General features: G+C 42.5%; 1 protein-coding gene across 14 annotated transcripts in view; it reads left to right on the forward strand.

Moving 5' to 3' along the window:
- The first annotated feature begins 857 nt into the window (after nt 1-857).
- Nucleotides 858-24,258, forward strand: part of PSEN1 (presenilin 1) — a 71,451-nt gene continuing 48,050 nt past the window's right edge. For 7 of the 14 annotated variants that reach the window (XR_004968094.1, XM_036312127.1, XM_036312153.1 and 4 more), the window contains exons 1-3: nt 859-1,014; nt 13,581-13,661; nt 13,753-13,892. Coding sequence is in view for 13 of the 14 variants with exons in the window: in XM_036312127.1 (XP_036168020.1) it covers nt 13,806-13,892 (87 nt within the window). In the remaining variant the exon portion in view is untranslated. Of the gene's footprint in view, nt 1,015-3,327; nt 3,396-13,580; nt 13,662-13,752; nt 13,893-24,258 lie in introns of all 14 variants that reach the window. The other 7 variants (XM_036312163.1, XM_036312200.1, XM_036312210.1 and 4 more) reach the window with 4 other exon arrangements.

The raw sequence follows: 24,258 nt of genomic DNA on the forward strand, positions 1-24,258 counted from the left end.
GACTCATAAAGGCCAAATTAGAAATTTGCAATCTAAAATGCCCAGTAAGGAAAGATCTGTAATAATAAAAGCGTAATATGCTAATTAGACCGGGTGGCCGACCTTTGGGACCAAGCCAGGGGGCTGTGAGGGCCAACCCCCTTGCATGAATTTCTTGCATCAGGCCTCTAGTAATTTCTATAAACAAAAATGACTAAACATTCTCAAGCCATGTTGTTTGAATTAAAGACCACTCCCAAGTCTGCCACATCACACATTAGCGGTAGCTGACCTTTGAGCAACTCATTGTGTGCCAGATACTCTTAGGTTTCGGGATTACAAAAATAAGCCATTTCCTGCTTTCTGGAAGCTTACCATTTAGGAAGACTCGTTCTTAACTTGGATCCCGAGAATCCCAGACATTTGTTTAAAATGAGGTTTCTCAGGCTTGCTTCACCCATCAGAAGTTTTGATTCAACGAGGAAAGAGAAGGCACAAGCATTTACAATTTTAATTAGCATCCTCTTGACTGGTGCAGCTGATTCACATTGAGAGACACCCTAGCCTAGGTAATACAGAGAATGAAAGAAACTTTCGGCTTAAGATGCCATAACTCGTTGGCTTGGAGAACACACACTGGGCCCAGTCAGTATACGCAGAAACTTTGGCCCGGCTCACGACCTGTCTGGGATCCTAGACTACCTCCACTCAAGCCGGCACTCCAGGCGAGTTCGCCCAGGTCCCAGACCCGCTAGAGCGCAAGCTTCCCCGACTCCGACAATCCGCGCCCACACCACCGGAAGCCCCACCCCTTTGGTCTCGTCCCTGCCCCCTCTAGAGCCCACCCCTTCGCCTGCGGGCCAGCCCCCAACGACGCCAGAACCGGAAGTGACGACAGCGGTGAAGCCTTTTGGGCGGGGCCTGGGCCGGGCAGCTCCTGAGGCCGAGATTTCACATCGGAAACAAAACAGGCGCTGCTCGCTAAGGAGCCTCGGCTGCGGGCGGTCGTAGGAGGCGGCGGCGAGGAGGAAGTAGGTGCGTGATGGGGAGTCCCGGGAGAGAGGAAGGCGCCCCTCATCCAGTGTCGACACGGGCGGCCGCAGTCTCGGCCGGCCCTTTGTCGCCGTCCCGGCCGCGGAGCCGGCGTCCTGGAGGATGGGGAGCGGGGCGCGGCAGGGCGGGGACGCTGGAACCCCGTGTGGCAAGTAAAGAGGGGCTGCCGGTTTCTCGGGTTCGGGGCGCAGCGTGCGGTCGGGTGGAAGAGAGACCTTCGGAGCCTCGGTCCGGAAGTGCTGATTTCTCGGAGATGTCTGAGGGCGCAGGTGCCGCGGGCCGGGATTGGCCGTCCTGACCAGTGGAGCCGGAGAAAGGGGAAGCGCGGAGCGCCCAGCCAGGTTGGGCAACGGGGGCAACTCCACGCCTCATGCCGACTGTCCCGGTCCAGGGGAGGCGAGTGGCACTCAGGGTTAAAAAAGTTCCTCGTGTCTCACGTTCGAAGCGGAAAGCAGGGTCTGATGCGTTTGCCTTGATCGGACTGTCCCAAGGCTTGTATGTCCGATGCCTTGCCTGTGCCTTACATGTTTGTGTTTTCTTCCCGCTCAGATTATTTTCCTTTTGTAGGAAAATAATGATAAAGTTAAAAGCATCATTTGTCTGCTTTGAACAAGATGAATAACGTGTCCAAGGTTTACTATGGGAGATAGTATGCATAGTGTGCAAATAACTATGAGGCAGAGCACATTGTAAAGGCAAATACATTGGTTGGCGTTTGAGGCAGGTAGAGATCACGTCTGCTTGAGGGGATCTTGTTGTTTGCATTATCTTTTGCAGTGGGAAGGCTTTCGCCCTTGGAGTCGAAGTGGGGAGGACATTATGACCGTGGGGTGTACGACAAACAGGGGTCCTCTGGATCTTCCTGTCCAGTGATCCAGCCTGAACATTAAATGACTGTTACGAAGGAAGCTAAAACGGGAAAGTAGATTGGATCCTGTTGCATTTGGCTAATTTCAGTCACCTGCAAAAGCCTATTTCAGTTTTCCTTAACTCATTGGCAGAGTTCAACCAATTTAAGCCCCACCCCCACCCACGTTTAATAGCAACCCTTTAACAATGAAAAAATAAGTCTTATTTATTGAGTGCATGGATCCTCCCCTCCCCTCACAAAAAATAAATAAATAGACTGTAGAGGTACCACCTGTCATCTGGTTTTCCATTCTACCACTCCTGGTTCTTGGGTAGAAAGTCCCCACAGTTCTGGGTATCCTTTCTTCCGAATGGACACCATTTACTGCTGGATTTTAAGTTAATGGGTGCATGAATTTCCATTTGCCGAGAACCTGAGGATTGGAGTTGGTCTCTGAGAATCATCCTAGCAGAAAAGTTACCAAAATTTATGTAGTTCTCTTCCTCCCTCTCCAGGTTCCCTTGGCTAGTACTCTTTACAGGGTGAGACTTCTTTCAGATAAAAATGCTGAAAAACCTTTCGAAGACCCCTAATACTGCTTGTCCGGCATGTGTTAGATGCCAGGCGGATTTGGAAGGTGATTTGAAAGTGTGGCACTGTTGTCAGAGCTTTCTTTAGGCACATTAATCTGGTAGTTGGGGCTAGAAGGGATAAGAGAATTGAGGTGACTTTGCATAATCAAAGGAGATATAATGAGAATTTGATCTTTGGTGGTAGCAGAGGCTTAGAAAGAAAGAAAGACCATGAACAGGACATGGCAGCCGATTGAGCAAGGAATAAAGTGTCAAGTTCACAAGGACACTTAAGTTTCGAAAATGGGAGAGCTGATGACACAAATAAGGAAGTTAGGAGCAAAGCACTATTGTAGAGAGGAAGATGAAGTCCTTTGGGCAGGCCTGGAGCTGTAAACATGAGAGTCCCTTAGACTTTTGAGTTGGTGTTGAAGCAGTGGATGAGACACGTAAGGAGAGGGAGGGACCAGGAGACCCAGGCACACCCTCAGGAACACTTACACTTAGGGGTGGAAGAGTGAGGAGCCCGCCAGCTCAGGAGAATGGAGTGGCGGGAGGAAAACCTTTATGGTTAGTTCAGTGTCACAAAAGCTGAGGAAGGGAGAGAAGCCCCAGGAAGGAAGGGGTTGTCAGGGATTGTCAGCATTAGGCCTGGTGTATCAGAAAGAACTGAAGATTCAGAGCACCACTGTCCAATAAAAAGATAAAGTGAGTTTCAAATGTTAATTTTAAATTTTCTAATAAATTTTGAAAGGCAGAAAGAAATAGGTAAAATTAATTTGAATAACATTTTATATAATTCATGACATCTAAAACATTTTGATTTCAACATGTAATTAATATAAAAAGATATTTGTCTGTCTTTCCCTCTAGAAAGTAAACTCTTTAAACAGAAGCGTTACTGGATTCAGTAGCATCCCCAGCACCTGTCACAGTGTCTGGTATGTAGAAGAAACCCAATAAGTGTTGATTAAAGGGTATAATGTTTAGTTTGCACAGTTTCTTAAGTTTCTTAAGTTGATCTAAACAAAGCAAAAGAGAGAATGCAAGCTTTGTTGAATAGCCAATGATTTACAAATTAATTAGATATAAGTAGTCTTTTTTTCCCCATTAAAGATAAATTGTATTCTCTCCATTTCCACAGTGAATTTAAGACAGTGACTCAGGGTAATCATATCTTCTATGTAGAGTTATTGAAATTAAATGTGTTTTTTGGGGGGTGGAGAGATTCTTTTTAAAAAAAAATATTTTTATTGATTTTAGAGAGGAAGGGAGAGAAAGAGAAACATCAGTGGTGAGAGAGAACCATTGATTGGCTGCTTCCTGCATGCCCTTACTAGGGATCAAGCCAGCAACTGGGCATGCGCCCCTGACTGGAATTGAACCCGAGACCCTTCAGTCTATAGGCAGATGCTCTATCCACTGAGCCAAACAGACTAGGGCTGATTCTTTATAATTATATAAATATTGATAAGATAGCTTCCTATCTACAATTCTGAAATCCAAAAGCCCCTGAAAAAACTGAAAGGCTTTTCATAACTCATTTGATATTTAACCTGTTTGTGTAATTTAAGGTTACTTATATGTTTTACTACATATTTATTGTGTTTGATATTGTGGGTCTAAGACCCCAAGAGGCTATTATAAAACAAACTAGAGACCTGGTGCACTGGTGGGGTCCCTTGGCCTGGCCTGCGCCCTCTTGCTATCCAGGACCTCTTGGGGGATGTCGGAGAGCCGGTTTTGGCCCGATCCCGGCAGGCCAGGTCCAGGGACTCCACCCACCTGTGCATGAATCCGTCTGAGATTCATCAGTCTGTTTCATGTTTCCATGCCTGTGTGTTGAGCATCTGCCTCCTAGTGGTCAGTGCACGTCATATCTACTGGTCGAATGGTCGGCCGGTCGCTTAGGCTTTTATATATATACTAGAAGCCTGTTGCATGAAGATTCGCGCAATAGGCCTTCCTTCCCCTGGTTGCTGGCACTGGTTTTCCTCTGGCACCAGGGACCCAGGCCTTTAGTCTGGCCGTAGCGAGGCTTGGCTTCTCTGCTGCAGCCACAGCGGAGAAGCCAAGCCTCTTCAGTCTTCACTCTTCACTCCGGCTGGAGCCTTCAGTCTTTGCTCCGTGCCTGCATACGCAAATTAACCGCCATCTTTGGTGGGTTAATTTGCATAGTCACTCTGATTGGCTGGTGGGTGTAGTGGAGTGACACCAATTTGCATGTTTCTCTTTTATGTGTGTGTGTGTGTGTGTGTGTGTGTGTGTGTGTGTGTAGATAGATAGATAGATAGATAGATAGATAGATGATAGATAGATAGATGGTACTTGCATCATATTACTTTATAAAACCTGAAAAATAATATGAATTCTAAACACATTTAGTTCTAAGGGTTTCAGATAAAGGATTCCGGACTTGTACGTTTTTGTTAATTTTTATTGTTCCGAGTCCACATAACCATTATTATTTAAAAACAATTACGATAACTATATAACAGACTCCCTCAAAACTCAGTGCCTTAGAGCACTCAAGGCTCTGCTTCAAGATATAGATCTGTGGATCAGCTAGAGCAATTTTGCTTTGCATGTCTTATTCTGGGGCCAGACTGAAGGGACCCATGGTAAGCTCTTCTCAAGGCAACAGCAGACGTACAAGAAGGCAAGGCCTACCTACTACACAGCGCAGTTCAAGTGTCTGCTTGTGCCACATCTGCTAAGATCTCATTGACCAAAGCAAGTCATATTGTTATTGATGGAAGTGGGTAGAAAATAGTCCACCAGTGGAAGTGGGAGATCCCTTTCTCCACTGGGTGCTTGCGGTCGGGTCCTTATTATATCTTGAGAAAAAGAATTTTCTAAGACTGGCATGGGAGGATGAATGATCTGTATTTGTGTGGAGTTACATCCCTGGGTTTCAAAAGTCCCATTTCCCTTAAACCAGTCCTGAAAGTGTTGTAGCTGAGCTGGAAGCAAAGCCAGTGTGTCCAGAGTGTCCATTCTATTGTGGAGCTGGGTCCAATGTAACACCAGGCTAGTTATAGTCCATTGTGCGTGGCCATGTGGACAAATGCAGGGGAGCATGCCCTCTACAACAAGAGAGCCAGGAGCCCAGCACACAAGAGAGAGTAAATCTTTTTGGTTTAGGAGTTGAAATATCTGAAATCTTCCCTCACTTGCAGCGGCCATGCTTACTCTGGCCAATGAACTGTTCCCAGGTGGGACTGACAGACAGGTACCTTCCCTATTTCATCCAGACTTTACTAGGCATGTGTCTATTTGGCCTTCCCTTTGCTCCTTCCCTGTTAATTAATAACCAGGTTATTTACAACAGTATCATTATGATTGTGCCCAAAGGCATGGGTGGGTAGTATACTATACCTAGCTTAAGGCCAAAGCAAGACACAGAGCCAAGCCTAACATCACTGGAGAGGGGAAGTGTATTTTTCTCTTGGAGATGCTGGAGTGAATATTTGCTAAATAATAGTCTAATCTACCACAGATGGTTCACAGAAGTGGAGTGGGATGGAAGGAGGAAAAAAATCACCAAATAGGCTATATCACTATCCTTGCTCTTTTTAGAGTCTACCACTTTCACAAAGCCTCTTGTAGGGATGGGGAAATTATTTGCTCTTAAAATTCAGAGGAGTCTTTTCAGGATGCATTCCTAAAACTTGAAATTAATTTCAAATTATTTTTATAAATTTTGGAGATTGGTTGCATTTATTGTTGGATGGGAGCTTTTAAAAACAAATAGAGGGCCCTAACCGGTTTGGCTCAGTGGATAGAGCGTCGGCCTGCGGACTGAAAGGTCCCGGGTTCGATTCCGGTCAGGGGCATGTACCTTGGTTGCGGGTACATCCCCAATAGGAGGTGTGCAGGAGGCAGCTGATTGGTGTTTCTCTCTCATCGATGTTTCTGGCTTCTCTATCCCTCTCCCTTCCTCTCTGTAAAAAATCAATAAAATATATTTAAAAAAACAAACAAACAAAAAAAACAAATAGAGGGTCTCCAAACCCATCCATATAATCAGAACTTGGGCTGCTTGTCCAGGAAGAAGCTGTCAAAGTAAAATTAAGCTCTGGCCAGTGTTGCGCATTTGGTTGAGCGTCGTCCCATGAACCCAGTGGTTGCCAGTTTGATTCACAGTCAGAGCAAGCACATGCCCGGTTGTGGGCTCAGATCCCCAGCACAAGGTGTGCCAGGAGGCAGCTGATCCATGTTTCTCATCCATATTTGTCTTTCGCCCTCTCCCTTTCTCTCTCTCTAAAAATCTATTTAAAAATATTAAACAATCAAATTAACAAACATTAAGGTTGATTAAGTACTTGTGTGGAAAAAGAATAAATCACAAGCTTATTTGACATTTGAAAACTTCTTAGCATTACAATACAAAGACACTTCTAAAAAATAGCTTTGGTCATTTTCTAAGTGAAGGAGAAACCAATCAGGTGGCTAGAATCATTAAAACAAGCCACAAGCCCTTTGCTCTTGAGAAGATCATGATAAAATGTTTCCATGAAGTTATTTGTTTCTGTGAAGTACAGATTTTATTTACATTTATCACTGAGAGTAAAGGAAGAAAATGGTATCAGTAATTAAGTAAACATGCTATAAGACTTTGAGGTTTAGTTGTTACGAGGATGTAGTGAAAGAAATGCACTTTTCTGTTGGTGCTTCCTTAAATGGGACTTTTTTATAAACTTATTTTCGATTCTAAACATTGCTCCTGTGATACTTTTTCAGGTGCTCATGGATAGGAGATTTTCTGGTTAAGTTTTTCTGTTGAGCACATGTAAGTTTCAATATTATTTGTATCCTCTTGTTTTTAGCTTTTAGCCTCTTCGTATATAGAAATTATAGTTGCCCATCAGAAAAGGATTTCTTTTTCCTTTATCTGATTGCACAAGTGTGTTGAGGAAAAGGAAATGGATGGCAGTGAATTCAGATGTGCTCTGTCAGTCTCAGAAAATCTTTAGCAGGTGGCCAGAGAGAGAAAACACCAAAATCCACTTCTGTCCCCACTGCCACTCCCTCTGCAATCCAGGTCACATGAAATATTCTCATTCCCAACAACTATCTTTTCTTGTTCTCAGGGCACTGCTAAGAATGTTATAAAGTCCACTAGTGTCTTCTGCCACGCTGCTTTAACAGTGGGGTCATTGGCCTTCTCCACGGAGTCATCAATTGTTTCCAGCTGTTACTGGACCAGAATCAAATCTGCCTCTGCCTGCTCCTTTCTTTGTACCAACAGTGTTCGTTTGTTCGCCAGGCCTGAGTGAAGACCTAGCTTGACCCTGTTGCCTGTCTCTTCTTCATATTGAGCTCCATGTACAGAGCAGCTCTTCCGGGGAGGGTTGCCTTGTAGTGTTTTGATCTTCAAAGCATTAGTGGAAGCCTGAGCTTTCTCTGGGTGAACTGGAAAAGACCGGGACTGGGCATCAGAAGACCTGGGTTCTGGAACTGGTGTTATTTCCTCCATAATCATGCACTGGCAAATTCTTTTACCTTTCCTGAGCCTTAGTTTTTCACATGTAAATGTGATGGATGTGCCTTTGAAAATAGTATTGGGATATGCTAAAGTGATTACTGTATTGTTGATTTTTGCAAGATTTGTCTGAGAAAGCTCCAGTATGATAATCAGTTTGTATGGTTTCTTCTAATAGCTGAAAAGATCCTATAAGCATAAGGCTAATAATGGAAACTTCTTCAAACAACCATATTTTTGACCAGTTGGTGTGGTTCAGTGGTTGCTTGTCGATCCAGGAGATCACCAGTTTGATTCCAGGTTTGGGCTCGATCCCCGGCAGGGGGCATGAAGGAGACAGCTGATGATGTTTCTATGTGTCTCTCCCTTTCCCTTCCCCTCTCTAAAACTAACAAATAAATGAAAATACAATAAAAAATAAAATGACTATATTCTCATTATAGCTTATCTTTTTTTTTTAAGTCTCACCTGAGGATATGTTTATTGACCTTAAAGAGAGGAAGAGAGAGAGATTGAAAGAAAGAAATCAATGTGAGAGAGAAACATTGATCTATTGCCTCCCATACATGCCCTTACCAGGGATCGAACTTCTGTGTACCACACTGTTTTCCTATGTGGACTGGGTAAAGTGAACATATATAATTAAATCTTAGTGTCTGTCTTTCAGTTTTGATATAAGTAGATAGCCAGTAAACGGCTATTTAGTGAATAGATAATCACTTTTCTTCTCGCTCTCTTTTTTTTAATATATATATACTAGAGGCCCAGTGCACGGATTTGTGCACATTGAAAGGAAATTAATTAGAAGGTGGACAGTGGGGCGGGACTGGGTGAGATGGCCAGACAAGCCCTGGAGCCAACCTCCCATGGTCCCTCCCAGCCGGCCCCAGGCCGGCTGCACCTGGGGCGCCGCCGGGGCTTGAAGAGTGTCTGTGGAGTGAGCAGGGTCCCTCCGGGAGGTGGGGTCCCTCAGCCTGGCCTGCGGGGAGTGGGCCCAAACTGGCAGTCTGACATTCCCTGAGGTATCCCAGTGTGTGAGAGGGCACTCTGCAAAGTTGCTGTCACTCGGCAGCTCCTGTGTTGAGCGTCTGCCCCCTGGTGGTCAGTGTGCTGTCATGGTTACCAGCCAGTCGGCTGGTCACTTAGCCTTTTATATATATAGATATATTTTATTTTTTAAATTGATTTCAGAGGGGAAGGGAGAGGAAGAGAGAGTTAGAAACATCAATGATAAGACAATCATTGATCGGCTGCTTTCTGCACACCCCACACTGGGGATCGAGCCCACGACCTGGGCATATGCCCTGACTGGGAATTGAATCACCTCTCGGTTCATAGGTCAATGCTCAACCACTCAGCAACACCAGCTGGACTTTTCTTCCCATTTTTACGTGTAAATGTAATATACTTTATTTACTTTTGTGCATTGCTCTTTCTTGCCCTTTACTTTCATTTGGCTAACACTGTCTTATTTACTTGATTTGTTTCTGAAGGATCATATGAGACTATTAATGACAGATTTCTAAGGATTTTTCTGTAGTAGAGCTATATTTTCAATGATTTGATATAGTCTTCAGAACCGTCAGTGGAGGTAATCAACTGCAACTTTTTCTCTTTGCCATCCTCTGGCATTTGTGGGTTAGCTGAGTTGGTGGGTGCTGTACAAATGTATTGTGGAAAAGAAGGGAATAATATATGCTCTGTTTGCTGATCATTATTACATTCATATTAAAATTTTAATTAGGCCGAAACCGGTTTGGCTCAGTGGATAGAGCGTTGGCCTGCGGACTGAAAGGTCCCGGGTTCGATTCCGGTCAAGGGCATGTACCTGGGTTGCGGGCACATCCCCAGTGGGAGATGTGCAGGAGGCAGCTGATCGATGTTTCTCTCTCATCGATGTTTCTAACTATCTCTCTCCCTTCCTCTCTGTAAAAAATCAATAAAAAATATTTAAAAAAAAATTTTTTTAATTAGATAAGTAACTTTTTTTTTTTTTTCATCCTAGTGGGTGTGAAGTGGTATCTATGGTGGTTTTGTTTGCATTTACCTGGTGGCTAATGATGTTGAGCATCTTTTCATATGTTTATGGCCACTTGTATATTTTCAGTGGATAAATGTCTACTCAGAATCTTTGCTCATACTTTTTTTATATTGATTTTTAAAAAATTGTTTTATTGCTAAGAGTATTACATATGTCTCCTTTTTTCCCCGCCCTTGACAATCCCGTGGCCTCCCCTACCCCCCAGTGTCTTATGTCCATTGGTTATGCTTATATGCATGCATACAAGTCCTTCGGCTGATAATTAACTTTTAAAAATCTAGAAGCATAGTTTGGAACATTTACTTTGAATACTTAGAAAATATAACTGTTCTGTTGGAATCCACCTGTCTTTTGAGTAAACTAGCATACATATTGCTAATTCCTAATTTTACTTATTTTAAAAGACAGGACCAATAGTGTGAGTAACCCTAGATATAGGTTTATTCCCACAAAAATCAATTACAAAAAAAATTTCCCATTGATTTTTCCCCCCAGAGAGAGTGGAAGGGAGGGCAGAGAGGGGTGGAGAGAGAGAGACATTGATGTGAGAGAGACACATCAACTGGTTGCCTCCTGCATGTGCCTCCAGACCTGCAACCAGGTATGCACCCTTGACTGGGATTTGAACCCATGACCCTTCAGTGCGCAGGCTGATGCTCTAAACACAGCCATGCGGGCCAGGGTCAATTTAAATTTTTAATTGGAGTATATAGAAATGTGCTCACAGATCATAATTGTGTACAGCTTAGTGCATTTCACAGACTGAAACCCCTGTGTAACTACCACTCAGATCAAGAAACAAAACGTTAACAGTCTCCTCCAAAGTTTCCCATGTATCCCCTTCCAGTGAATAACCCTCATAAAAGTAACCATTATGTCTGTTTTTATTTATTTTAAAGGAAATTTACATTAATTATGTCATATTAATTTAACATTATTTTGCAATCCCCTGATCCCAGGCCAGCTAACTGTGGGCCAAAATTGGAGGGGAGGAGAAAGATAGGCATGGATACATGGAAGCATATAGGATAGAAGGGAAAGGATATCTTCATTAAAAGTTCGTCATGCCCTGGTCAGTGTGCGCAATAGTTAGAGCACACACTCCCTGAAGGGTCTCAGGTTTGATTCCTGGTCAAGAGTGCATATCTGGATTGCATGTTTGATTCCCAGCCCTGGTCAGGGCACATTCGGGAGGCAACCAATGGATGTGTCTCTCACATCGATATTTCTCTCCCTCACTACCCCTCCCTCCCTTCCACTCTCTCTAAAATTCAGTGGAAAAAATATCCTCAGGTAAGGATTAACAACACCAAAAAAAATTTGTCATGTTTTGAATGAGCCAAATATAGGTAACGAAGGGTTAATTTGAACTTGATACCTTTACTAGAAGAAAAAGTTACTTTAATGTGTTTTTTTATGAAAACTCATTATAATAAAAATAGTGGAGAATTTAGGAAGTAGAGGAGCCTGAAAAGTGGAAATGAAACCAGATATTGACAAAATGCTTTCTTGTAAATATGTACATGGTAATGTTATAGATACTATATATGAATTAATGAGTTCTGCTTAGGTTTGCAAACAGGTTTTTTTTCCTTTTACATTTCTGAAGATTTTCTATGAAAAGAAAAGTTAAAGAATTGGCTGATGGAGATTAAGGTAGACAGGCAAATAGGAATGTGTTCCTCAGAAGGGTGAACTCTGGGACAGAGTGATACATGTAAAGAAGGTTATACTTGGATACAAAGGAGAGGCTGGGAGTCAGAAATCTTTAATTTTTACCCTGGTCTGACCAATTGTGATTTTTAACCAAGTCACTGAACTTGGGCCCCTTCTGCTTTTTAAAAATATGTATGTGGGTGTTTTTTTTTTTTAATATCTTTTATTGATTTTTTACAGAGAGGAAGGGAGAGGGATAGAGAGTTAGAAACATCGATCAGCTGCCTCCTGCACACCCCCGACTTGGGATGTGCCCACAACCAAGGTACATGCCCTTGACTGGAATCGAACCTGTGACCCTTCAGTCCGCAGGCCGATGCTCTATCCACTGAACCAAACCAGTTAGGGCTGTATGTGTTTTTAAAAATATATGATTTTATTAATTTTAGGAAGAGGGATAGAGAGATAGAAACATCGATTAGCTTCCTCCTGTATGCCCCGAGCCCACAACCCAGGTATATGCCCTGACGGGAATTGAACCAGTGACCTCTTAGTTCATGGGTCGATGCTCAAGCACTGAGCCACCCCAGCCAGGCAAAAAAGTCTGTGTTGCCCTAGCTGATTTTGCTCAGTAGATAGAGCATTGACCCACGGACTGAAGGGCCCCGGTTCCATTCTGGTCAAGGGCATGTACTTCAGTTGCAGGCTCGATCCCAGGCTTTGGTCAAGGTGCTTGTGGGAGGCAACCAATCGATGTGTCTCTCATTGATGTTTCTGTCTGTCTCTTCCCCTCCCTTCCACTCTCTCTAAACAAAATCAATGGGAAAGGATCCTGTGGTGAGGATAAATAAAAAAATATGGATGTTACCTTTTTACCCGGCCTTTGGCAAAATTAAAATCACTAAACAGCCCTGGCTCAGTGGGTTGGATGTTGTCACATTTACCTAAAGGCTCAGTTGTTTGGATGTTGTCACATTTACTAAAGGTTGCTGGTTCCATTCCTGGTCAAGACACATTCCTGGATTGCTGGCTTGATCCCTGGTTAGTGGGTGTGCAGAGGCAGTTGATCAATATTTCCCCTCTCACATTAATGTTTCTCTCTCCCCCTTCCTGTCTCTCAAAAAAAAAAAAAAATGGAAGGAAGAAATATCGATGAGAACATTCTTTAAGATTATTCAGTTCCCTTTGTTTTAAATCTGAAATCATTGATTATCTTTGTGATTGAAAAATACCTTTTTCACCCTGATCGGTTTGGCTTAGTGGATAGAGCGTTGGTCTGCGGACTGAAGGGTCCCGGGTTTGATTCCGGTCAAGGGCATGTACCTTGGTTGCACACATCCCCAGTAGGGGGCGTGCAGGAGGCAGCTGATCGATGTTTCTCTCTCAGTGATGTTTCTAACTCTCTATCCTTCTTTGTCTCCCTTCCTCTCTGTAAAAAATCAATAAAATATAAAAAAAAATTTAAAAAAAGAAAAATACTTTTTTCTCAAATAGATCTACTCATTACCAAAGAGGTATCTTGAGTTGATAAAGGTTTGTCAGTTGAGCCCTGGCTAGTGTTGCTAAGCAGTGAGAGCGTTGGTCTGAGCATTAAAGGGGCTCGGGTTTGATTCCCAGTCAAGGGCATGTACTTGGGTTGCAGGTTCCATCCTGGCCCTGGTCAAAGCGTCTGCCAGAGGCAACTAGTTAACGTGTCTCTCTCGAATCAGTGTTTCTCTCTTTCTCTCTCTTCCTTCTTCTGCCCTCCCTACCTACCTTTTACTCTTTCTAAAAAACCAATGGGAAAAATATCCTCAGGTGAGGATTAACAAAAAATATTTTTTAAGAATGTTTATCGGTTCATGGCAAATTAATAAATGGATGGCTTATAAATTGGTCTTTTAAGTACTTGATTGGTGTGAATGGGTTACCAACTCTGGGTAACCTGATAAAACCCTATTTCAGACCTAATCCAGGAGTCTGCAAGTGACAGCAGCCTGTGAGGTCCTTGGGAAGCTTGGCCTGGAGGAGACACATGAAAGAAAGGTTGGTTTTGCCTAATGTAATTTATGAAAGTGTTTAAAAATAAAAGTGTAATTGTAATGCACAAAGGATTGCTTTCTGTCTCTCTTTTCAGAACCCCAAGAGGCTTTGTTTTCTGTGAAAAGGTATTTCTGTACAGTTGCTCCAATGACAGAGTTGCCTGCACCCTTGTCCTACTTCCAGAATGCACAGATGTCCGAGGACAACCACCTGAGCAATATTGTACGTAGCCAGGTACATTGTCAGTCTCTGTAACTGCCTTTGTCAGACTGTGGATTCACTGATCACCCTACCTCACCTCCAAAAGAGGCTGAGGGGGCTGAGCAGGTTTCTCAATTTTACCACATTCATATTTTCTGAACTTCAAGTGAGCGCAAAGCATTGTTCCATTTGGTGTTGGGGACTCAAGGCTGTGTGAGGCATTGGTGTTGCATAGTTCATCTCTGGCTCAGATAGCACTGCTTCCATTGAAGGCTCTCCAACTTCCTCACCTATTTATTATTCTGTCTTTCTTGCTCTTACTCTTCTATAGGCTGAGTATATTTTATTGACTTTTATTTTTTTAGTACCTAATATGGTTCCTGACAGTGCTCAGTGAATGTTCATGACAGAGTGCATGGTGATGAATGCAAGGCTAAGTGTAGAAGTCCTAAGCTAGTTCAAAGAAGAGAAGGAGGAACAGGTATAATCTGTGGCATGGGACACAGAGACCTCACCAGCTATATACAGAGACATCAGATCTGTCTGTGACTGTTAGCTAATCATTACAGATTGAAGGTGGTTTCCACAGAGGACCTGTGAGATGGTTGGGGAATTAGAATTTTTAGAGGCAGAGCCAGAATGGGGGGAAACACAAGGCCAACTGTGAGCTAGGCAGGGTGCACGAGGACCGGGAATCAGACTTCCCTCTATTCAACCAGAGGGCAGAACCAGTGGTGGAAGATACCAGGAAACAGGTGCTGGGTTAGTAAGAAGAATTTTCTCACAATTACTGTATGTCTGAAAGGGTGTGGACTGCCTTTGTGGGCCAGTGTGTGCTTGTCACTAAAAGCAGTCACAAAGGCCAGAAGACTACCAGCCACATCTGCATAGGGTTTGCCGGGACTGACCAGCAGACCCTGTGTGAAGGATGAATAGATTACTCTGACACACGTTTCTGTGAAAGAGAGGCTAAGGGGCTGGTTGGCAGGAGGCACCAAAACAGCCCTGATTGCCTGCCTCCTTAGGCTTTTATTGTAACTACAGCTTGAACTAAAATTAGCCTCTAGATCAGTGGTTCTCAACCTGTGGGTCGCGACCCCTCTGGGGGTCAAATGACCCTTTCACAGGGGTCACCTAAGACCATCGGAAAACACATATATAATTACATACTGTTTTTGTGATTAATCGCTATGCTTTAATTATGTTCAATTTGTAACAATGAAAATACATCCTGCATATCAGATATTTACATTACAGTTCATAACAGTAGCAAAATTACAGTTATGAAGTAGCAACGAAAATAATTTTATGGTTGAGGGTCACCACAACATGAAGAACTGTATTAAAGGGTTGCGGCATTAGGAAGGTTGAGAACCACTGCTCTAGATACAATTAGCAGGGTAAGTATCCTTGAGAAAGCACATGTTTCTACACGGTCGGGTCTTAAAGATTAAGCATAGAGATACCAGCAAAACACCCGGAGGCTCAGACTTACTTGGAAAAGTCAAGGCAGGGGCTGCCGCCTTTGGCAAGGTCTCCCTAAGAGGCCCCCCACCTTTTGGAGAATCCTCCTTACAGACTTTCCAACCAACTCCTATGCTTCCCCACAAGGGTTAGTCCATGGAATGAGCAGTGAGCTAGAGCACTACATGGCCTGGAAGTTCCCTTCATACTCTGAAGATTTGGAATTCCAGGTGAAGGTCAAAATGTGGGGAGGATGGCTTCACAAAGTAGACTTTCCAGGATGCATAGGCTTAGAATAGTGAACATGGGGAAGTCAATACTGATAGATGAAATAACTCTAGGGGAGGAAGAATCTCCCTAAAATGTAAATTGATAGGGAGGCTACATCCAGAGAAAATGTCAAGAGAGGTAGATCACATTGTATTGCTCGAACATGTTTAAGTGAAATGAAGTGAAAATGATTATGTAAGGAAGCCCTGAAAGGGAACACATTCTATCACCATGTAGTATGTAGCCTGAGAGGTGTAGGAGGGGGAAGTGGACTTTGATCTTGTGCCTTGGTACTAGGTTGATAAAGAGGTATTACAGGGACTGATTTTTGTGGCAGCACATTTGTTCCTCTACTATGGGTCAGCAGCTGGATTTACTCTCTCTTTTTTTTTTTAAATTTTTTTTTTTTAATATATTTTATTGATTTTTTTACAGAGAGAAAGGGAGAGAGATAGAGAGTTAGAAACATCGATGAGAGAGAAACATCGATCAGCTGCCTCCTGCACATCTCCCACTGGGGAAATGCCCGCAACCCAGGTACATGCCCTTGACCGGAATCGAACCTGGGACCCTTCAGTCCGCAGGCTGACGCTCTATCCACTGAGCCAAACCGGTTTCGGCTGGATTTACTCTCTTTTTGCGATTCCCTAGGAACAGCGTTTTGGAAAGTTAGGATGGGCCTGGATTATGAAGTTCTGGATGCAGGATTTGAACATTTGGATCTTACAGACTGTCCTCATTTGTAAACTTGAGAGGAGCGAGAGGGAAAGTGGGAACAGCATAGTCAGGTTTCTAAGTACCTTTTCCTTATCTGCGTTACATATTAATCTTCTGTGGATCCTTTGAACAAAAGATTCCATAACTAAAAAGTTTTGAAAAAACGCACAGTTATATGTGACTCATTTGACCCAAACTCTCCAAAGGCATCTCATTTAAGAATAAAATCTGGTCCTGAGGTCTTAACTTCTCCCTCTCCATCCCCATCATTTCTCTCTTAATCTATTAGCACCTTCTCCCTCACTCACTCATTGCTTCCCCAGCTCTGCCTCTGAGCCCTGGATCATTCTCGCACTCTTCTCAGATGGCTAACTTCACTTCCTTTGGGTTACCTCATGAGTCACCTTATGAGTGAGGCCTTGCCTTCCTTGACTCCGATCCCTTTCCTGTCATCTGGCACTAAGCCGTCAGTAAAACATCCCCTGAGGGCTCCTGGACTGTGAGAGGGCACAGGCCGGGCTGAGGGACAACCCCACCCCCAGTGCATGAATTTTCGTGCACCGGGTCTCTAGTAATACCATAAAAGCCCCACAAAACCTGAAGGTGAATGTGAGGGGTATAATAGTACAGTTCTACATTAACCATGGGAGCTCACTAAGTGCCACACACTGTTCTTTGTTGTTGCTGAATCCTCACTTGAGGACATTTTTTCCATTTATTTTAAAGAGAGTGGAAGGGAGGAAGGGAGGGAGAGAGACATAGATTGATGTGAGAGAGAAACACTGATTAGCTGCCTCCCACACTCACCCCAATCCAGGCCGAGGATTGAACCTGCAACCCAGGTACGTGCCCTTGACTGGGAATTGAACCCTAGACGCTTTGGTGTCTGAGCAAAGCTCTAACCATTGAGAACACCAGCCAGGGCTGTTAGGTTCTTTTTAAAGATTTTTAAAAATATTTTTTAAAGTTATTTTTATTGATTTTTAGAGAGAGGGTGAGAGAAGGAGAAACATCAGTGTGATCAGCTGCTTTCTGCATGCCCCTAACCAGGCTGCAGTCTGGCCTCACTCTGTGGGAGGAGACCAGGCAGCCAATCAGGGGCCGGCATGGCCCCCCCTCCAAAGCCCCTCTGCCACTGCTGGTCGCTGCCGCCTCCCCCATCACCATCCCCTCCCTCTGCCCGCTGGCATGGGCCTTGGCTGGGCTGGCGCTGCCTGATTGCCAGCCCCGTCCCCTGCTGACCGGTCGTTCTGCTGTTAGGTCGATTTGCATATTACGCTTTTATTATATAGGATTTTTCTGCCATTCTTTATACTTTAGTGACTGATAAAATATCCCTTCAAAATAAAGGGTGCTATAGAGGAGGTACAATTGACATGGGGTTTTTATTGATAATTACATGTGTTCATGGTTTAGTTTTAGCAAGTCTTAGTGCTGATATTCTCAGTGGTACCTTCCAGGTCTATTAGGGCACACTATCTAGAACAGTGGTTCTCAACCTGTGGGTCACTACCCCTTTGGAAGTTGAATGACCCTTTCACAGGGGTCGCCTAAGACCATTGGAAAACACATATATAATTACATACTGTTTTTGTGATTAATCACTATGCTTTAATTATGTTCAATTTGTAACAATGAAAATACATCCTGCATATCAGATATTTACATTACGATTCATAACAGTAGCAAAATTACAGTTATGAAGTAGCAACCAAAATAATTTTATGGTTGGGGGTCACCACAACATGAGGAACTATTAAAGGGTCGCGGCATTAGGAAGGTTGAGAACCACTGATCTAGAACATCAGGCCTGATTTGTTTAATTTTGATTCTGCTATTGATAATGTGATGTCAAATAAGTTTATGTTTTGTTTATCTCCTTAAAAATGCATTCTGTGCCCTAACTGGTTTGGCTCAGTGGATAGAGCATTGGCCTGTGGACTGAAGGGTCCCAGGTTCGATTCCAGTCAAGGGCATGTACCCAGTGGGGGATGTGCAGGAGGCAGCTGATCGATGTTTCTCTCTCATCGATGTTTCTAACTCTCTATCCCTCTCCCTTCTTCTCTGTAAAAAAATCAATAAAATATATATATTTTAAAAAATGCATTCTGTAACTTAAAAAGATCTTTGTACATTTCATACTTTCCAGTTATCATGGGACCGTTATTATTCCCATTTTACAGTTTCTTTTAATATATTTTTTTTGATTTCAGAGAGGAAGGGAGAAAGAGAGAGAGAAACATCAATGATGAGAGAGAATCATTGATCGGCTACCCCCACTGGGGATCGAGCCCAAAACCCAGGCCCCCATTTTACAGTTTCAATGCTTGTCCAAGATCACAGAAAATTAAATGACAGACCTGGAACTTAAAACTCAGTTTTCTAATCCCAAACATATTCCAGTTAACTTTCTGTTCTTCAAATTGTCGCTTACATCAGAAAAGTGTAATATCATAATACTGAAAGGAGATAGTGTGTGAAAAAAAATTCTGAGAAAGAAAAATATGAAATTTATGTATTCATTTTTGCACCGGTGTATTTTTTTTCAATCCAGAGAAAGAGGAAAAGAATCTTACTAAGTTTTTTAGCTATAAAGAAGCCCCTCGCCGAAACTGGTTTGGCTCAGTGGATAGAGCATTGACCTGCGGACTGAAAGGTCCCAGGTTCGATTCCGGTCAAGGGCATGTACCTGGGTTGCGGGCACATCCCCGGTGGGGGATGTGCAGTAGGCAGCTGATCGATGTTTCTCATCGATGTTTCTGACTCTCTATCTCTCTCCCTTCCTCTCTGTAAAAAATCAATAAAAATATATTAAAAAAAAAAAAAAGAAGCCCTTGTATAAGTATATGCTCTGGTTGTTTATGACAAACCTAGAGGCCCGGTGCATCAAAATTCATGCACATGGGGATCCCTCAGCCCAGTCTGCACCCTCTCACAGTCTGGGACCATTGGGGGATGCCCACCTGCTGGCTTAGGCCTCCTCCCCGAGAACAGATGATCTAAAAGAAATAATCATATCATTGGGTAAGGATTTTTAAAAAAGGTAATGGTTGCATGAAAATTCACTGGGGGACTCCAGCGGCAGGTGCATGGAACGGCCGGACCTGCCTGGGGGCAGGCCTGGCTGTGCCGCGTGCCTGTCCTTCCCTTCCCCCCACCCCCGCCGTGGGGCTAAGGGGACTGGGCGTCGCCATCTTGTGAGGGCATGATGGTCAGTTAGCATATTATCTCTTTATTATATAGGATGGGGATAGTTCCAAATTTAAATTAGACTTGAGGTTTTTTGTGGATTAATTGAAAGGTAGTCTTTTATTTCTTGCTTTGAATAGTGGATTTGTTAAATACAAGAACAATCTTTTAATATTGCGGCCCTTTTTTAATATTATAGTTTGTGATCTACCCTAATCCTTTTGTTTACTTTTACTGTGCCTATTAAAATTATTTGTAAGGTATTTTTCTGAAGCCAAATTTTGATGGGTAGAGTTCTTTTTCCTTGACTTCTTTGTCAGAAGTCAGTCTCCATTTCATTTCTACTGACATTACAGGAATATACTAAAGCTAGAGGAAATTAAAAATATATTTTTCAGAATAGTGAAAAAAAATTATTTTTTGTTAATCTTCACCTGAGGATATTTTTTCCATTGCTTTTTCAGAGAGAGTGTGGGAGGGAGGGAGAGAGAGAGAAAAACACTGATGTGAGAGAAACACATGGGTTGATTGCCTCCTGCACACACCCCAAAGAGGGTGGGAGTGAACCTGCAACCCAGGTACGTGAGTGTGCCCTTGACTGGGAATTGAACCCTCAACCCTTCCATGTACAGGCTGACACTCTAACCACTGAGCAACACTGACCAGGGCCAGAATAGTGAAAACTTATCTTTTGATTTGATATAGACTTAGATCCTTTATGTGGATTAGCTGAGCACTTTTTGCTTTCCTAAGATACAAAAAAATTTTTTGAAATCTAAAATTCATTTATATTGTATATTAGAGCAGTGATTTTCAAACCTTAGTGTTCATTGGAATCCCCTGGAAGAGTTCCTAATTTTGTAGGAATGGGATGGGGCCACATAATTTGCATTTCTGACCAATTGCCAGATCTTGCCAGTGCTTCTGGTCCAGGGACCATAGTTTAAGAAACATTATATTTGAGTTAAGAAATAAAGGGACTGACATTAAAGAAAAGCTTTTAGATTTATAAATTGAATACTCAGTGTTTTTATTTTTAAAAAATTATTTAAAATATATTTTAATTGATTTTTAGAGAGAGAAGGAAGGGAGAGGGATAGAGAGATAGAAACATCAATGAGAGAGGAAATCATTGATTGGCTGCCTCCTGCATGGCCCCCACTGGGGATCAAGCTCGCAACCTGGGCATGTACCCTGACCAGGAATTAAACTGGTGACCTCTTGATTCCTGGGCTGATGCTCAACCACTGAGCCACACCAGCCAGGCAGAATACTCAGTATTTTCATTCATATTAGTTTATTCTGATCTAAATTTTCTAGTCTGTAAGGAAATAAATTGTAATACCTTTTTTAAAAAAAAATATATTTTATTGAATTTTTACAGAGAGGAAGGGAGAGGGATAGAGAGTTAGAAACATCGATCAGCTGCCTCCTGCACACCTCCCACTGGGGATGTGCCCGCAACCAAGGTACATGCCCTTGACTGGAATCAAACCCGGGACACTTCAGTCCGCAGGCCAACACTCTATCTACCAAGCCAAACCAGTCAGGGCGTGTCTGATCTTTATAAATGAAGTCATCTGCAATATTTTTTCTAAATTAAAAACATTAAATGTAAAGAACTTTGTTAGAAACTCATAGATTGGCAGAACTAACCTCATTTTAGATGATGATCGGTCACTTTTTTTAAGTGTGAGAAATCCTATAAAATCAAACAGAAAACAAGCCTATAAGCTATTTAAAGTGAGGATTAAGTACTTGGGAGCTTGAGGTGAAAAAAATGAAAATAAAGGAATGATCTAAATGTAAACTGAATTGGGTTCATAGGTCCAATCAGCCTTTGACAGTGTTGTTGTACTGTTTATAGTATGAGTTTGTTTTCCCAGTTATGTCAAAGTGAAGTAAGGAAAAAAAGAACTTACAATCTTGGTGAGCTCCAAAGAAAAATGCTTGCATTTGTATCAGAATAAAGTCAGAAATCCTTGGCACACATCTTAATAGTTTGTTAAAAAAAAACCCAAAAACTCTAGTTCAGGCCTACCACAATAGCCCATAAATGTTAAATATTATCTCTAACCAGTTAATATTCACTGTTCAGGGAAATGACTGCCTTCCTTGATGTTAGAGTAATAGTGAAAGCTCTAACTCCAGGGAATCAAAAAGCTTGGGCAGGTGCTGGATGGAATTTTGTGTGCCGTTGGAAACATTTTGCCTATGATTAATATTTTCAAGTTTTCCACATAACTTGCCAGTTCTTCAGTTAAGCTACTCTAATAGTTTTTTTCTACAGTGTAGGCTTAGGAGCCTCACATTTCTGATTGTAGAAATCCAAACAGTACCTATAAAGTCTTAACAGGATTGCAACTTTTCTTACAAATTTATAAATAAACTAGAGGCCAGGTGGACAGAATTTGTGCACTCGGGGGTGGGGGGGTCCCCCACCCTGGCCTGTGCCCTCTCATAGCGTGGGAGCCCTGCCCACCCATCCAGGCTCCTCGATGGATTGCCCCAAAGAGGTAGGCTGGAACCAGGGGCCTTGTCTTTGCGGTGAGTGGAGCCGCGGACTCTCAGGCCTCGCTGCACAGGGTAGCTGCCGGGCCCCACCTCCCCGCTCCTTGCAGAGTGGAGCCGGGAGGCGGGCCCGGTGGCCAGCGGCACCAGCCTCCTGGTGATGGATTGTGACGGCGTGAGGGCATCACAGCGTGACGACCACCTAGGCTTTGAGGGCATCACGGGGTGATGACCACCTAGGCTTTTATTAGTATAGATAATCATTTAAAGTAAGTAATACTATGTAGCCTGTCATATCAACATAATGGAATACATTGTAACTTTTTAGGAATGTTGCCTGCTACTCCACGGGAATGTATTCATGAAATAATATTAGATGAGTAAAGTAGGATGCACTCTTTGTGAACATTCATTATAACTGTACATACGTGTATATGTTGAAAAACATTGCAATTTGGGGTATAGTAAGAATAAGTTGTTATCTTTGTAAAATCACCTAAATTCATATTCAGCAATACAAAATTATAAATTTAAGTGTGACAAAACTGCCATGAACAAGGTCGTAAAATAAACTGATCAAAGGCTGGTAATGCATAATGACAGATATATCTTAATATACAAATAATTCTTCTGAAGTCGAAAGGAACATGAATAACTCAATGACATTACCAAAGGATATGAGTAATATATATGGCAGAAGAAGAAACAAAAGTGGCAATAAATATATAAAAAGACTAGTTGATCAGCCTTTCTAATAATCAGATAAAGAAATGGCCCTAGCCGGTTTGGCTCAGTGGATAGAGTGTTGGCCTGTGGACTGAAGGATCCCAGGATCGATTCCGGTCAAGGGGGGTGCGTGAGGGAGGCAACCAATGGATGAGACACATTCACATCGATGTTTCCCTCTGTCTCTCCCCTTCCCCTCTCTCTGAGAATCAATGGAAAAATATCCCTGGGTAAGGATTAATAACAACAACAAAAGAAAAATGTCTTATTTTTCACTTATCAGCAAGGATTGATACCCATTGCTACTAAAGGTGTAGGGAAAATAAGCATTCTCATGTGCTTCTTATGAATTCGTATTTGGAGTCAACTGAGTCTGCAAATACATGTACCCTTTGGAGACAGTTTGGCAATTAAATCCAAAAATGCACGTACCTTTTGACCTAGCATTCACTTCTAGGATTTTATCCTAGTTAGAAACATTTCCGCAAGAGTGCCAAGAAATATAGACAAGAATATTTATTGAAGCATTATTTGTAATAGTAAGAATTTGGAGATAACCTCAAACTTATGTTACTTACGATTTACCCAGTCAGTAATTTAAGGTAATGGCTAATAATAGGATCTATTGACTAAACTGTCTGAATTAATATCTCTCTCTCTCTCTCTCTCTCTCTCTCTCTCTCTCTCTCTCTCTCTCTCTCTCTCTCTCTCTTCTCTTTCTCTCTGTCTCTTTCTCTTTCTCTTTCTCTTTCTCTCTCAAGCCCACATCTTTCCCCACATCCTTCTTTCCCCAGAGTGCACACTCTCTCTCACTCGGGCATACCCAAGCCTTTCCCTCTCACCCCAGGTGCATTCTCTATGCTTCCCCCCACCCCCAAGCTCCTTATTTCCTGAGTCCAAACAGCCCAGTTGGCTCACTTCTTCCACAACTCACTTCTTCTACCTTTATCTCACACACACACACACACACACACACACACACACACACACAATCTCTGCTATAGAACTTCTTAGCTCTGTGGTCTTTGGCAGATTATCCGGTCTCTCTTAGCTTCAATTTCTTTACTTGTTAAACGAAGTTTATAATATTAATAAATTGCATTTTAGGATTAAATGATAACTAACTTCAGTGCTTAGCATAGTGCCTAGCACATACATGGGTCAATAATCATAATTATTACTGTGCTGGTATTATAATATTTAAGTCTGAGGTATATTTATATGTACTGGCATCCGATATATTAAGTAACAGAAACATTGCATGACAAGGCTTTGGAAAAATCTAAAGGTACATCAGATTGCTCACTGTGTTCATGTTGTGGGGCAGACATTAGGAGAACACTTACTTTCTATGTTATAAACAGGTTTATAGCATAAAAGCTTTTGGAAACTTGTTTATAGTATTTCTTTTATTTACAGATATAAACCTTTAAAAGACAGGCAGAAAACAAGGTTAAAAAAGAAAACAGGCAGGCACTACACTGTATTAAAAATACTTCCACAATGTTTGCTGCTTGAAAAA

This window comes from Myotis myotis, unplaced genomic scaffold (assembly GCF_014108235.1).
Source record: "Myotis myotis isolate mMyoMyo1 unplaced genomic scaffold, mMyoMyo1.p scaffold_m19_p_1, whole genome shotgun sequence".
Taxonomy (NCBI): Eukaryota; Metazoa; Chordata; class Mammalia; order Chiroptera; family Vespertilionidae; genus Myotis; species Myotis myotis.